This window comes from Oryza glaberrima, chromosome 9 (assembly GCF_000147395.1).
Source record: "Oryza glaberrima chromosome 9, OglaRS2, whole genome shotgun sequence".
NCBI lineage: Eukaryota > Viridiplantae > Streptophyta > Magnoliopsida > Poales > Poaceae > Oryza > Oryza glaberrima.
The window spans coordinates 11182977-11194646 of NC_068334.1; the positions used below are offsets into that span (position 1 = coordinate 11182977).

At 42.9% G+C, this 11670-nt stretch overlaps 2 protein-coding genes across 2 annotated transcripts; both read right to left on the reverse strand.

Annotated features, from left to right (window-relative positions):
- Positions 1-4244: 4244 nt before the first annotated feature.
- Positions 4245-9370, reverse strand: LOC127784039 (protein SCO1 homolog 2, mitochondrial). The gene is made up of 8 exons (XM_052311220.1): positions 9189-9370; positions 8174-8303; positions 7893-7968; positions 7147-7353; positions 5793-5882; positions 5575-5707; positions 5355-5498; positions 4245-4660 (listed from the first exon to the last, which is right to left on the reverse strand). Exons 1-7 carry the CDS (start codon positions 9284-9286, stop codon positions 5378-5380), a joined length of 855 nt encoding a protein of 284 aa, XP_052167180.1. The 5' UTR covers positions 9287-9370; the 3' UTR covers positions 4245-4660; positions 5355-5377.
- Positions 9371-10054: 684 nt separating this feature from the next.
- On the reverse strand, positions 10055-10987 carry LOC127785364 (succinate dehydrogenase [ubiquinone] iron-sulfur subunit 2, mitochondrial). Its single transcript, XM_052312794.1, has one exon. It carries the CDS (start codon positions 10985-10987, stop codon positions 10055-10057), a length of 933 nt encoding a protein of 310 aa, XP_052168754.1.
- Positions 10988-11670: the final 683 nt, after the last annotated feature.

Genomic DNA, 11670 nt, shown 5'->3' on the forward strand with positions numbered 1-11670 from the left:
AGTTACTTGCTCAGTGTCGGTATGATCCAGGTCAATATGGTGCCGCCTTCGTCAAAAATGCAACTCCACTAATTGTGACCTTTTTCATCCAAAAATGCTTTTCAACATTGCCATTGTCTCGTCTGTGCAATCGTCGACCATACGGAGACGAGTTCGGGAGCAAAGTGTTTTTACTAGAATGAAAGGAACATGAGACAATCATAATATACCTAGATAAATTTGAGTTAAGCACTGATTAAACAGGAACCACAGCTTCGTTGTTGATTGAGACAGTTCATGGTCATGGCACTCTCCTAAACGGTTGGTTTCTTTGACTTCACCCGTTGGTACTACAGCCAAACCGCCTATGAATATGCAACGCGCTATTGCGCTCTGCTCATAAACCTCCTCATGTTATTGCAAAGTTGGCCGTTGCTCGTCCGACAAACTATGCACCAATTGGACTCTGTCACAACAGAATCTGCAGAGAAGGTCGTCGTATGCTGCAGTGCAGACTGCAGAGGGCAGAGCCGCAACAGAATCTTCAGAAAGAACGTCGTATGGTACAGTGCAGTGAGGGGATGTGACCTCTCATAGAAAAATGTATCTAGACATAGGTCCAGATAAATTGTTTTTTTTTTACGGAAAGAGTACTCCATTTCAATATAAATAAAACTAATATAAAATATGACATATTCTAATTTTACTAAGCTAACAACCTCATCTAGAATGTATCATATTCTGTATTAAATTAGTATTTTGGGATGGGAGGAATTCCACGGAGATAGACCAGACGTACTCTCTCATCCCAAAATAAGCCAATCTAATACATAATATGATACTACCTCCATTCCAAATTACATGTCGTTTGACTTTTTCTTACAATATTTGACCATTCGTTTTATTTTTATTTAAAAAAAGTAGTGCAAATATAAAAAGAATAAGTCATACTTAAAATATTTTAGATAATAAAACAAGTCACAAACAAAATAAATAATAATTTCAAAATATTTTAAATAAAACGAATGGTGGTCAAAAGTTACAACCAAAACTCAAAATTTGAGATGGGGGAGTACTAATCTGGTGTCACATGCCAAAGGTTGGTTTATTTTAATACATATGGAGTAACTGCCCTAATCAGAATCACTATCATTTTTCCAACAAAAATTCTGCACGGCTTCCGAGGCAACTTGCACCAGCATCTGGCAATCGCAAGCTCACCAAATAATTAACAAAACATTACTACGAGAAGAGATTCTAAACAACTCAGTAGGCACCAAACGCACGAGCACGGAGGACTAAAAGCACCAGTGTTAACTTACTTTTTGGTACTGAATACTGATAGCTATACGCTACAGGCTAATTCTACTAAGGTTGTGTTTAGATTCAAGGGTGAAAATTCTATTAAGGTTGTGTTTAGTTAAAAGGGTGAAAAGTTTTGACGTGTCACATCGGATATACGGATACACATTTGAAGTACTAAATGTGGACTAATAACGAAACAAATTACAGATTCCGTCTGTAAAATGCGAGACGAATTTATTAAGCCTAATTAATCCGTTATTAGCAAATGTTTACTGTAGCACCACATTATCAAATCATGGAGTAATTAGGCTTAGAAGATTCGTCTAGCAATTTACGCGCAATCTGTGTAATTAGTTATTTTTTTCGTTTATATTTAATACTCCATACATGTGTCCAAACATTCGATGTGATAGGGTGGAAAATTTTGCTAGGGGATTTAAACAAGCCCTCAGTTGAGTAAGTTAAAGTGAAAAAAAGGTTGTTGCAATATTGTCAACACCTAGCATAGCGAATATAGAGAAATGAGTGTACCAAGTAACACCTCGGCAAGCATAATGGCGGCAGGTGGCTTCTGTCCAGCTAGGGAACGACAGTCTGCATAATATAAGATCATTCTCTTCGAGTGCCTGCAGCTGCAAAAAGAGCAAAGGGAAAGAGAGAGGAAAGACAAGTTCCATTGCACCACTACTCGTAGGAAGCTGCACCATTGAAAAGCTAATAGTTTTTTTCACAAACCAAAGGCATGTGTTAACAGTCGGTCACTGAAGAGATCTACACGTGACAGAACATGTGGCATTGTTGTAAAGTTTTTCCCATTTTACCTGTTCATCCCGAAAGGAAGAAACCGGTTTCTGAATCTACGCTGGTATCCACTATCCAGTGCTAGAGCCTACAGGTAGGGATGAAAACGGATCGGATACGGTCGGAAACTAGCTCTATCATATTCGTTTTCACATTTTTTTTCAAAATCGAAATCGGAATCGGAAACCCGGATATGAAAACGAAATCGAATATTGTCGGATACAGATATGGTGCGAATACGAAGCAAAACGAATACGGTGACGAATATTAACCGGAACATAAAAACCCCTCAAACTAAGCATCACAACTCAAAAAAGAAATATAACTCGTTATTTTTTTTTCTAATATAACATATCAACTTTTCCAAATTTTAGTATTAATAATTTTGTTATATCCGATTTTGTGGTTGAGGGAGAACGATTCAATAGTTTATCGCACTCATATGGGCGTCCTAAGGAGCCGTATGTAAAAATAAAATTTAAAACTAGTTTATCGCACTCATATGAACTCTAAATTGGATGATTCTTTTTCATAAATATTTCTAAAATCATGCTCTAATGTGTTATTGTGTTCTTACTGCTATTATTTTGGCCATAGTTTCTTGTGACTTTGTTTTATCAATTTAAAATTTGAATTTCAAAAAATAGCAACTTCAGATAATATTTTGAAGCAGTAAATAATTTCAGCTGAAAAAGTCATGAACATAAGAGTTGTAGAATTAATCAAAAGCTACAACTTTTATTTTGGCCATTTCTTCATCCAATAAAGGGATAGTAACATTGTTCACAGAATTTACATTTCTCTCTTATAGCTTATGAAACCATATGCGAGATATGTAAATTTTGTAAACAATGTTACTATCGCTTTGTCGGATGAAGAAATGACCAAAATAGAAGTTATAGATCTTGATGAGTTATACAACTTTGTTCTTGATGACTTTTTCAGTTGAAATCATTTAATATTTGAAAATGTTGTTTGAAGTTATCATATTTTAAAATTCAAATTCAAATTGTTTAAACAAAGTCATATAGAAAAATGACCCAAACAAAAGTTGTTGATCTTGATGCGTTGTACAACTTTGTTGTTGACAATTTTTCCATTTGAAATCATTTACTACTCGAAAAATTATTTGATTTTCTTATATTTTAAAATTCAAAATTTATATAGTTCAATCAAACTTGGATAGAGAAATGACTAAAAGAAAATTGGTAGATCTCAATAAATTCTACAACTTAGTTTTTGACAACTTTTTTCTTATGAGTTCATTTAGTATTATAAAATTTAATTCGAAGTTGAGGGAGTACATATAGACTTATTAGCTAATTCTTAGGCCCGTTGGCCCATTTAGATAGAGGGATATATAAACCTAACCCTACCCGGCCACTCCCACAGTCCCACTCTCCCAGCCGCCACCCTTCCTCCCATGACAGCGTGCGCCGGATGGCGACGCCGGCCTCAGGGTGGCCGACGTCGTGGGCTCCGCGGCGCGAGGCTTCGGCGTGCGACGGACGGCGGCGAGCGGATTCGACGGTGTCGGCCCCGGAGCGGCCCAATCTGACGTTGTGAGGCAATGGCGACAACTGGGGCTTGGCAGCGCGAGGCGACGGCGTGCGGCGGACGGCGACGCGGGCCTCGTGGTGGCTGGATCCGGGGTTGGCGGTCCTAGAGCCGCAGGATCCGACGTTGTGAGGCGACGGCGGGGGCTCGGTGGCGCGAGGCGATGACGTGCGGCTGACGGTGACGAGCGAATCCGGCGACACCGGCCTTGGGGCGGCCGGGTCACGGCGACGGCAGCGGGCTCGACTGCGGCGACAGCTTCGATGCGCGGCGACAGCGTCGATGGGCGGTAGCGGCAGGCAGCAGATCCGGCGGCACTGCCCTCGGGAGGGGCCGGATCCACCGTCCTACGGAGGTGTTCGGCGCTCGGCCCCGCGACGGCCGGCGACAAGCGGCCGCAGCGGCGCGGATCTGTCGTCGGCCATGCGGCAGCCGGCAGTGGGCGGCGCGAAGGTGGCCGGCTAGGGTTTTAGGGTTTTTTTATTTTTTTGGCTGAAAAATCTCTCTTTTGCTAAAATATCGGATATCCGATGAAAATCCCAGATAGTTTCCGACAGTTTACGTTTCCATCGGATATCACCCTTACTATATTCGTTTTCATATCCGAGAAAAAAAAATCCGAATTCGTTTCCGAATCCAAAAGGTTCCGGATAGTTCCGACCGAATTTTTCCGAATCCAAAAATTGGTTCGGACGGACAAAAAACTATCCGAACCAGTTTCATCCCTACCTACAGGACCTGTTCTACAAGGTAGTTTTGGTACATCAAATAGACATTGCCACAGAATTCTGTGATCGTAAAATTGCAAGTGAATCGTAGCTGGAAAATTTTCATCGGAGGAGGCGCTGTACAGTTTTGCTCAATTCTTACACACAAAGGAGCGGGGAACAGGAGCTGGAATCAGTTGGTGGCAGAGCTAAATGAGAGGTTCACCATGTCACCCTTTTGTGATCAAGGCTATACAGGGGAGAGGGAAAAAGTGCTTCACAGCAAACATTGGATTGTGCCGAACTAGGTCCTGGGAAAACGAATCCATGTTAGCAAAATCAACATGAAAATGTTCTCTTGTAACAAACAGGCTATGCATGAGGTGTCGACATCACAGTATCTTCAAGATTTAAATGATAAACTAGTATGTGTAATTCTCCCCCGTGTATAATCCAAAGTACATCTGTAATAGATCTTTCAAGAGATTGTTTGGATCAAGTACCAAGAAAGTAAAAGCAGAACATTTAATTGCATGTACAACAATATTAGCACCACAGCTAAAAGGTATTGATAGATTGAACTTTCTAGCTGTTGTTTCAGGCTCTATGTAGTAGGCAATAGACAAGTAATCTGTGACCAAACACAACAAGCATGTTATCACGTACTACCTCCGTTTTTTAATAGATTACGCTGTTGACTTTTTCGTACATGTTTGACCATTCGTCTTATTCAAAAAATTTACGTAATTATAATTTATTTTGTTATGAGTTGTTTTATCACTCATAGTACTTTAAGTGTGATTTATATCTTATACATTTGCACAAAATTTTTGAATAAGACGAATGGTCAAACATGTAAGAAAAAGTCAACGGCGTCATCTATTAAAAAACGGAGAGAGTATTACCAATTCACTGCCAGATCAAGAACATTATTTCACAGCTTTGGTTTAATATGTCAACTGCAAATAATTGAAACAAATAAGTACCAAGAGTCAAGAAGTATACCCCAAAGACAATGGGCAGCTACACTAGTTTGTTGATGATTTAGAAGCTTTCTGGATCTCCAAAGTTATCGCCTCAGCAAGATCAGATGCCTCATACTCAGCTCCAAAGCATCGTGCTGTCTCCAAGCATGGATCTAGCAAGTACCTGTATATTTATACAGTCAAGTGCCTGAGACATTACAACAAGGCAAGCTATATAGAATAATACCGTGCGTGCTTACATGTTATGAGAGCTTTCTACAAGATAGTCCTGACCAATGTCATCAACCTTTTTGAAGAAAACACGGTATTCCTGTGCAATCTGTCTTACTGCATTGATGGATCCCGTTAGTCCTATTATTCTTGGGTCAAACTCTGCAGTTCAAAGAAACAAACTAATCATTCCCAAATACAGTGAATTTGAAGGTTCCAATAGCATGAAAAATAGAGAGCAACTTACCACTAAGATATGCCTTAAGCTGAGCAGGTGAATCACGTTGAGGATCAATTGTGATAAAGAGTGGTGTAATCTTGGTGCCATATTTTGACTCTATGAAACGACAAATTAAGAACTGTAAGAAAAGGAAGATCACAAATGTAATACAAACAACAGAGTTCAGATAAATCTAATTATTATAAGGAAATTATAGCATACATAAAAATTAATATTTTATAGGGAGAACTACTACCAATTTAAAAAGCCCAGCTAACAGAATCTACATCAGTGAAAGCTCAATGCTTTCGTGACTCTCAGTAAGCCACGTAAGCAGATAATCTCCAGCCATTTGATGCAAACAGAAGGAAATATAAACCGCCAGATTGGACAAAGACACTAGCGAATTGGTCAAATTGGCATGGATGTATGAAAGCTTCGGGAGCCTTATGACAGAAGGCTCAAGAGCCTGAGTACTGTGTAAAAAGGCGACTCTGTTATGTCCGTCCGCCGAGTGGACCTAGTGGGCCAGGGCGTTTAGGCTGAGTGGTCCAACTGGACCAAGGCACCACATGTAGGAGAGGAAGACTGCATCCAAGCTGACTAATTAAACAAATATGTTAACAGTGATGATTTAAAATTAACTATCACACAGTAACTATTTTCTGAAACAAAAGTAACATAAAAGTCTTATTTTGTATAAAGTACAAAACCATTTTACCTTGTAACTAACAAACTATTCATTTATCATGCAATAATGTAACTCAGAATCTTTTGTAAACTAATCAAATCAAACCAATTTTATCATACCACTAAAATCTAATTTATAGCCCAATAGACATTATGTCAATTTATTTGTTTTATAAATAAATTCTGCCTAAAATAATAACAATAATTCAACCAACCTTCATAAATCATACCAAAGTCTTCAGCTTAATAGTAGATATAAAACAATTTAGTCCCTCTCCTCCATGAGAAGCACCCTCAATACAAGAAAAATAATCACTCCACTCATGATTGAGCAAAGGCACGGCTTCAGTGACTCGTAACCAAGGAAGTTGAACGTTGACATAAGGAAGGACTTATTAACATAGTGCTAGAACATAATCATAAAACAGGACTTACCACTCACATTTCTAGGCAAAGAAACATACTTCATTGCATAACTACTACTGTAGTGGAAAAACAAGTCTTATCTAAAAAATGCAAACAAAACATGCACGCATGCACTGGCAGACAGAAGAAGAATATGTGTTATGCATAGAAGGCTGCTAACCACTACTATGTGAAAGATTACATAACATGATATTAAAGAGCAAACAATGACATGTCTGCAATAATGTACTTCCAAGAAAGTAGGATATGGTAAATAGTAACGTACCTAACAACTTGACAACATCAGCCATCTTCTGAACTTCTGCTGGGCCAATATCTGGGCATGATGTATAGCCAAAGTACATCAGTGTCCAATTTCCTCGAAGCTTTGATTCAGTCACCTCATTGTTTTCTGTATCATATAGCTTAAATGGCCCTCCAATTGCAGGTCTATTGGTAGTACACCTTTTGGGAACACTGGTCTGCTGTGCTTCTTTAGATGGAAACACCACAACACAAAATGCAAATAGCAACAAAGAACACAGTTCAGATACTACAGAAGAACTGACGATTTACAAGATACACAACTATATACAAAGGGTAGATAATTAAATAAACATGCTGTCATCAGTTTCATTTGTTTAGTATTAATTTTTCCCGCCATGATGGTAAACCAAATTGGGCTGCTAGTATTGTAGCAGCAAGAGTAATTTCAAGCAGTTATTATAAAGCAACCACATATACAAAACATGAGAACATACTAATCCGCAAAAAAACAAGGTGTTGGAGCATGTAGAAATTTGGATTCCTTTACATCATAAGGTTTCAAGATCAAGCACAATTATTTCTGATATCTTTATGGGCCACAAGGGATTGCAGTTCAGACATCAATGCCTATAGAACTATTACCATCATAAGATCAACTAATTCAACAACTTTCCAACAGACTTGAGCTTAAAAGAAAATGACTAGATCAAAATGTTTGACAACAAAAACAAATGAAGATGCACAACTGGGAAATTCTGTAAGTACCTTGGGTAACTGCACGCTTCTCATCATTATAGTGAACAAAAGTGACTAGTCCAGCAAAAACTAGTAGAGCAGATGGCTGCAAAATCAATATACACATTTAGAGAATAACATTGCACATGAGAATGCTGATAAAAGTTCTATAGGTCAAATGATATTGCACATAAAAAACAGAGTGAAAATTTGCCAGTAACCCAATTTGACATTAACAAATCTGTGGAAATTATCATGAAAAATAAAAATATGGAAACAAAAATATGAGGGAATATAGATAAATAACATACAACAACATAATATATCAGCGGCTGAGGATTCGCCTCATTCTCTTCAGCAAATTGTCTCATTGGCCTATTATACTTGGAGCCTCCTTCACTGGAATAACCTCGAGAATGATTACTCCTCGCAGGAAACACTCTGTATAAGCAAATATCCAGAATTACCGAACCAACTCAATTAAACAAACAACAAAGGCACGTGCAGGACAAGACACATGGCAGTAGGATTATCTCCACAATTGCTTAACGTTATCATTCAATCAACTCAAGCATTAATTCATAGGTCAACAGTAATAGCTAGCAAGCTGTAAGGGGCACAGAAACAATTGTGAAATCAATCCATTGGTGAAGTAGGAATGTCCATTCCGATTCAAATGTCATGTAATGAAATACTTCTAGATAATAATTCTAGCCTAGAGCCCTGCACAAGTCTAAATATGTATCATCTGCAAGAGGAAAGGTAAGACAGCGTGCACAGCAAACCGTGAATGGTCCAATTGGCAGCATATTCAACATTAAAACACGATCGAACCCGACCAAGTTTCCAAACGCTATTCAAAGTAATTATCTAACTACATCTAAACAGAAACCACCGCATCTGGATGTTGAACCTAGTAACACGGCAATGGTGAATGCGACCAGCGTGCAGTGAATGCACGCAGCGTCAGCTCATTACTTGTTTCCTGTAGCAGGATACCGAGATTAACCGCAACTTCACCACATCCATTCCGCGGCCAAAACGCCCTAATCACTCCCAAATTGCAACGCAAACAGCGGCCCCTGCCCGAATCCTACCCGCTACACAACACGCACGAGACGAACGACTCAGGCCTCCCCCCCCCCCCCCCCCAACGCAGAACACCCAAAACAAAACAAAACAAAACCCCACCAAATCCAGCGAGAAACCAGAGGCGCCATCGTGGGGGAAGCGCCCGCTGCGGCATTAGCACGAACAGCTTGCGCGCACGACGAATTTCAAAAAAAAAAAAAAAAAAAGAGCGAGACGACGGGCAGGATCTCGTACCTGGGACGGCACGGCGGAGGCCGCTCGGCCGCGCGGGCGGCGGAGGCGGCGCCGAGGCGGCGGAGCAGCGAGAGCTTGAGGACGCGCGGGGTCAGCATGGCCGCGGGGGCTCCGCAGCGAGGCGGAAGGCGGTGGAGTTGAGGAGAGGGGAAGTGAAGGGGAAGGGGAGGGGAGAGTGCTTGGAGAGGGAGGAAACGCGAGAAATGGGAGGAAATCTTTGGGCGGTTTTGTGGGCGTCTCGGGTCGCTGGTTGGCTCGGTCGGGTTCGGGTGTGTGCGAGTGCGACTTCTGGTCCAAGAAAGAAAGCCTGATCTTCTTGCGGCCCAAGAAAGTAATGTGCAATGTGGGCTGCTCTGAATTTTTTTGTTATCCCAAATACTTGCCAAAATTGTGTAAAGCCGCTGCTCCGATAGAAATTTATGGGAAACTGTTCGGAGATCGTTAAAACTCGATGGAATTCAAACAAATTAATCAACAAATTGGAGTTCAATTCGATTCTTTTAAATGTAACTCTAATCAGCCATCAACTCGAGCTGGATTGAAAGTATTTCGATTTCGGAATAACGTGTCGGAGAGCTGATGTAAGGTTTGCGGCGTTTGAATCTCATGAAGATAAAATGAAGATTAAATTTTTTACGCAAAATAAGGTGGTAATAATGTGTAATTGATTGAGTTTAATTATTACAAACTTAAAAAATAGATTAATATGATATTTTAGAGCAACTTTCATATATAAAGTTTTTGCACGAAACGCAAAGAATAGGACCTTAATCGTAGTAATTCGATGGATTATTATTCAAAAAGAGATTAATTAACTGGAACGCACGCTAAACACTAGAACAACATTCTCTCTCTGTGTCTCTATGTCATGGCTTGCCGAGCTGGTGCAGGGTCTTCATGGCGGAGATGGCGGCGGCGGGGTCGAGGCTCTTGGGGCAGGTGGCCGTGCAGCTCTTGATCATCCGGCAGCGGTAGAGCTTGTCCCACCCCTCCGCCAGCGCCTGCACCCGCTCCGCCGCGTACTCGTCGCGGCTGTCTGACACCCACCGGTACGCGTGCAGCAGCGCCGCCGGCCCCAGGAACGCCTCCGCGTTCCACCAGTAGGACGGGCACGCCGCGCTGCAGCACGCGCACAGGATGCACTCGTACAGCCCGTCCAGCCTCTTCCTCTCCTCCGGCGACTGCGCGTGCTCCGTCGTCTCCGTCTTCGTCTTCGTCTTCCTCTTCAGCCACGGCTCCACCGACTTGTACTGCTGGTAGAAGCCGGTGAGGTCGACGACGAGGTCCCTGACGACGTACATGTGGGGCAGCGGCGTCACCGTCGTGGCCGACGAGGTGTCGGTGTCCACGGGCCTGAGGCACGCCACGGTGTTCACCCCGTCGATGCACATGGAGCACGACCCGCAGATGCCCTCCCGGCACGACCGCCGGAATGCTAGCGTCGCGTCGTGCTCCGCCTTGATCTTCTGCAGGACGTCCAGCACCATGGGACCGCATGTGGCGAGGTCGACGTGGTACGACTGCAGGTGCGGCCGCCGCGAGGGGGCGTCCGGGCTCCACCGGTACACCCGGAACTCCTTCACCGTCGACGGCGCCGGCGACGCCGCCGCGGCGTCGCCGCGCCGGTGGTCCCTGATCTCCTCCTTCGCAGCCAGCGCCGCCTGCTTCTCGGCGGCGTCCCGCGCGTTGGCGCGCGCGGCGGGGTGGCCGCGGAGGGAGGGGAAGTGGCCGTCGGCGAAGCCGCCGCCGCCGCCGTCCTTCGCCGAGGCCAGCCTCGGCAGCGTCCTCCGCAGCATCATCGCCGGTAGATGGATCGATCGCTCACTCGCGCTCGCCGGAGTTGCTCGAGCGAGCTAAAAGGCTTCGCTTACGCGGTGGCACGTGCCGGCGTCGCGGACACGTGTGGCGCGGTGGGTGAGACGGGTGGAGGAGAGGCTACACCGCGACGCGTCTGAGATGAGACGAGAGCTCTCGCCTTAGCTTAGTCGGTCGGTGGGCTTTCAGTGGTGGGCTCCGTTGGGTTGGGCTGATCTTACAGGCTTATTATCTCAGGCCCATTTGTTGGAACTGATCTCTGGCCCATTTCTAGCATTATGATGGGCCTATGTCCCTTCGGCATCTTTCTATCATTATGATAGGCCTCGATCTGGCCCATTTGATGGAGTACCATTTTTGGTTTGATTTTTATAAAAATTGTTTTCTTTTGAAATTTTGGGCACGAGACCAAGACAGTTTGCCATCTCTTTTTGCGAAAAAAGACCAAGCCAGTTGATAGAAGCGATTTTTGTGATGAGTGCTTACTATTTTCACCTTCTAACTAGAGCGGTAAGGGTGAAAAATACTTGGAGAGGTTAATTATATTAATGGACTTACAATATCAATTCAATATGGTTGAAACTAGAACCTTACCCCCGACTGGAGCCGATGCAGCGGCGGTGCACCCCAGCGAGGGTGGCCATGGATCCGGCAACGACACCACCAA

Excerpts from the sequence above, each read along its gene's own strand:
- LOC127784039 (XM_052311220.1), bottom strand. The coding sequence starts at position 9,286 with ATGCTGACCCCGCGCGTCCTCAAGCTCTCGCTGCTCCGCCGCCTCGGC. Across the intron at positions 8,304-9,188 it reads CCTCCGCCGTGCCGTCCCAG|AGTGTTTCCTGCGAGGAGTA; the intron begins GTACGAGATCCT and ends TTGCTTATACAG. Across the intron at positions 5,499-5,574 it reads GTAGAAAGCTCTCATAACAT|GTACTTGCTAGATCCATGCT; the intron begins GTAAGCACGCAC and ends ATAAATATACAG.
- LOC127785364 (XM_052312794.1), bottom strand. The coding sequence starts at position 10,987 with ATGATGCTGCGGAGGACGCTGCCGAGGCTGGCCTCGGCGAAGGACGGC.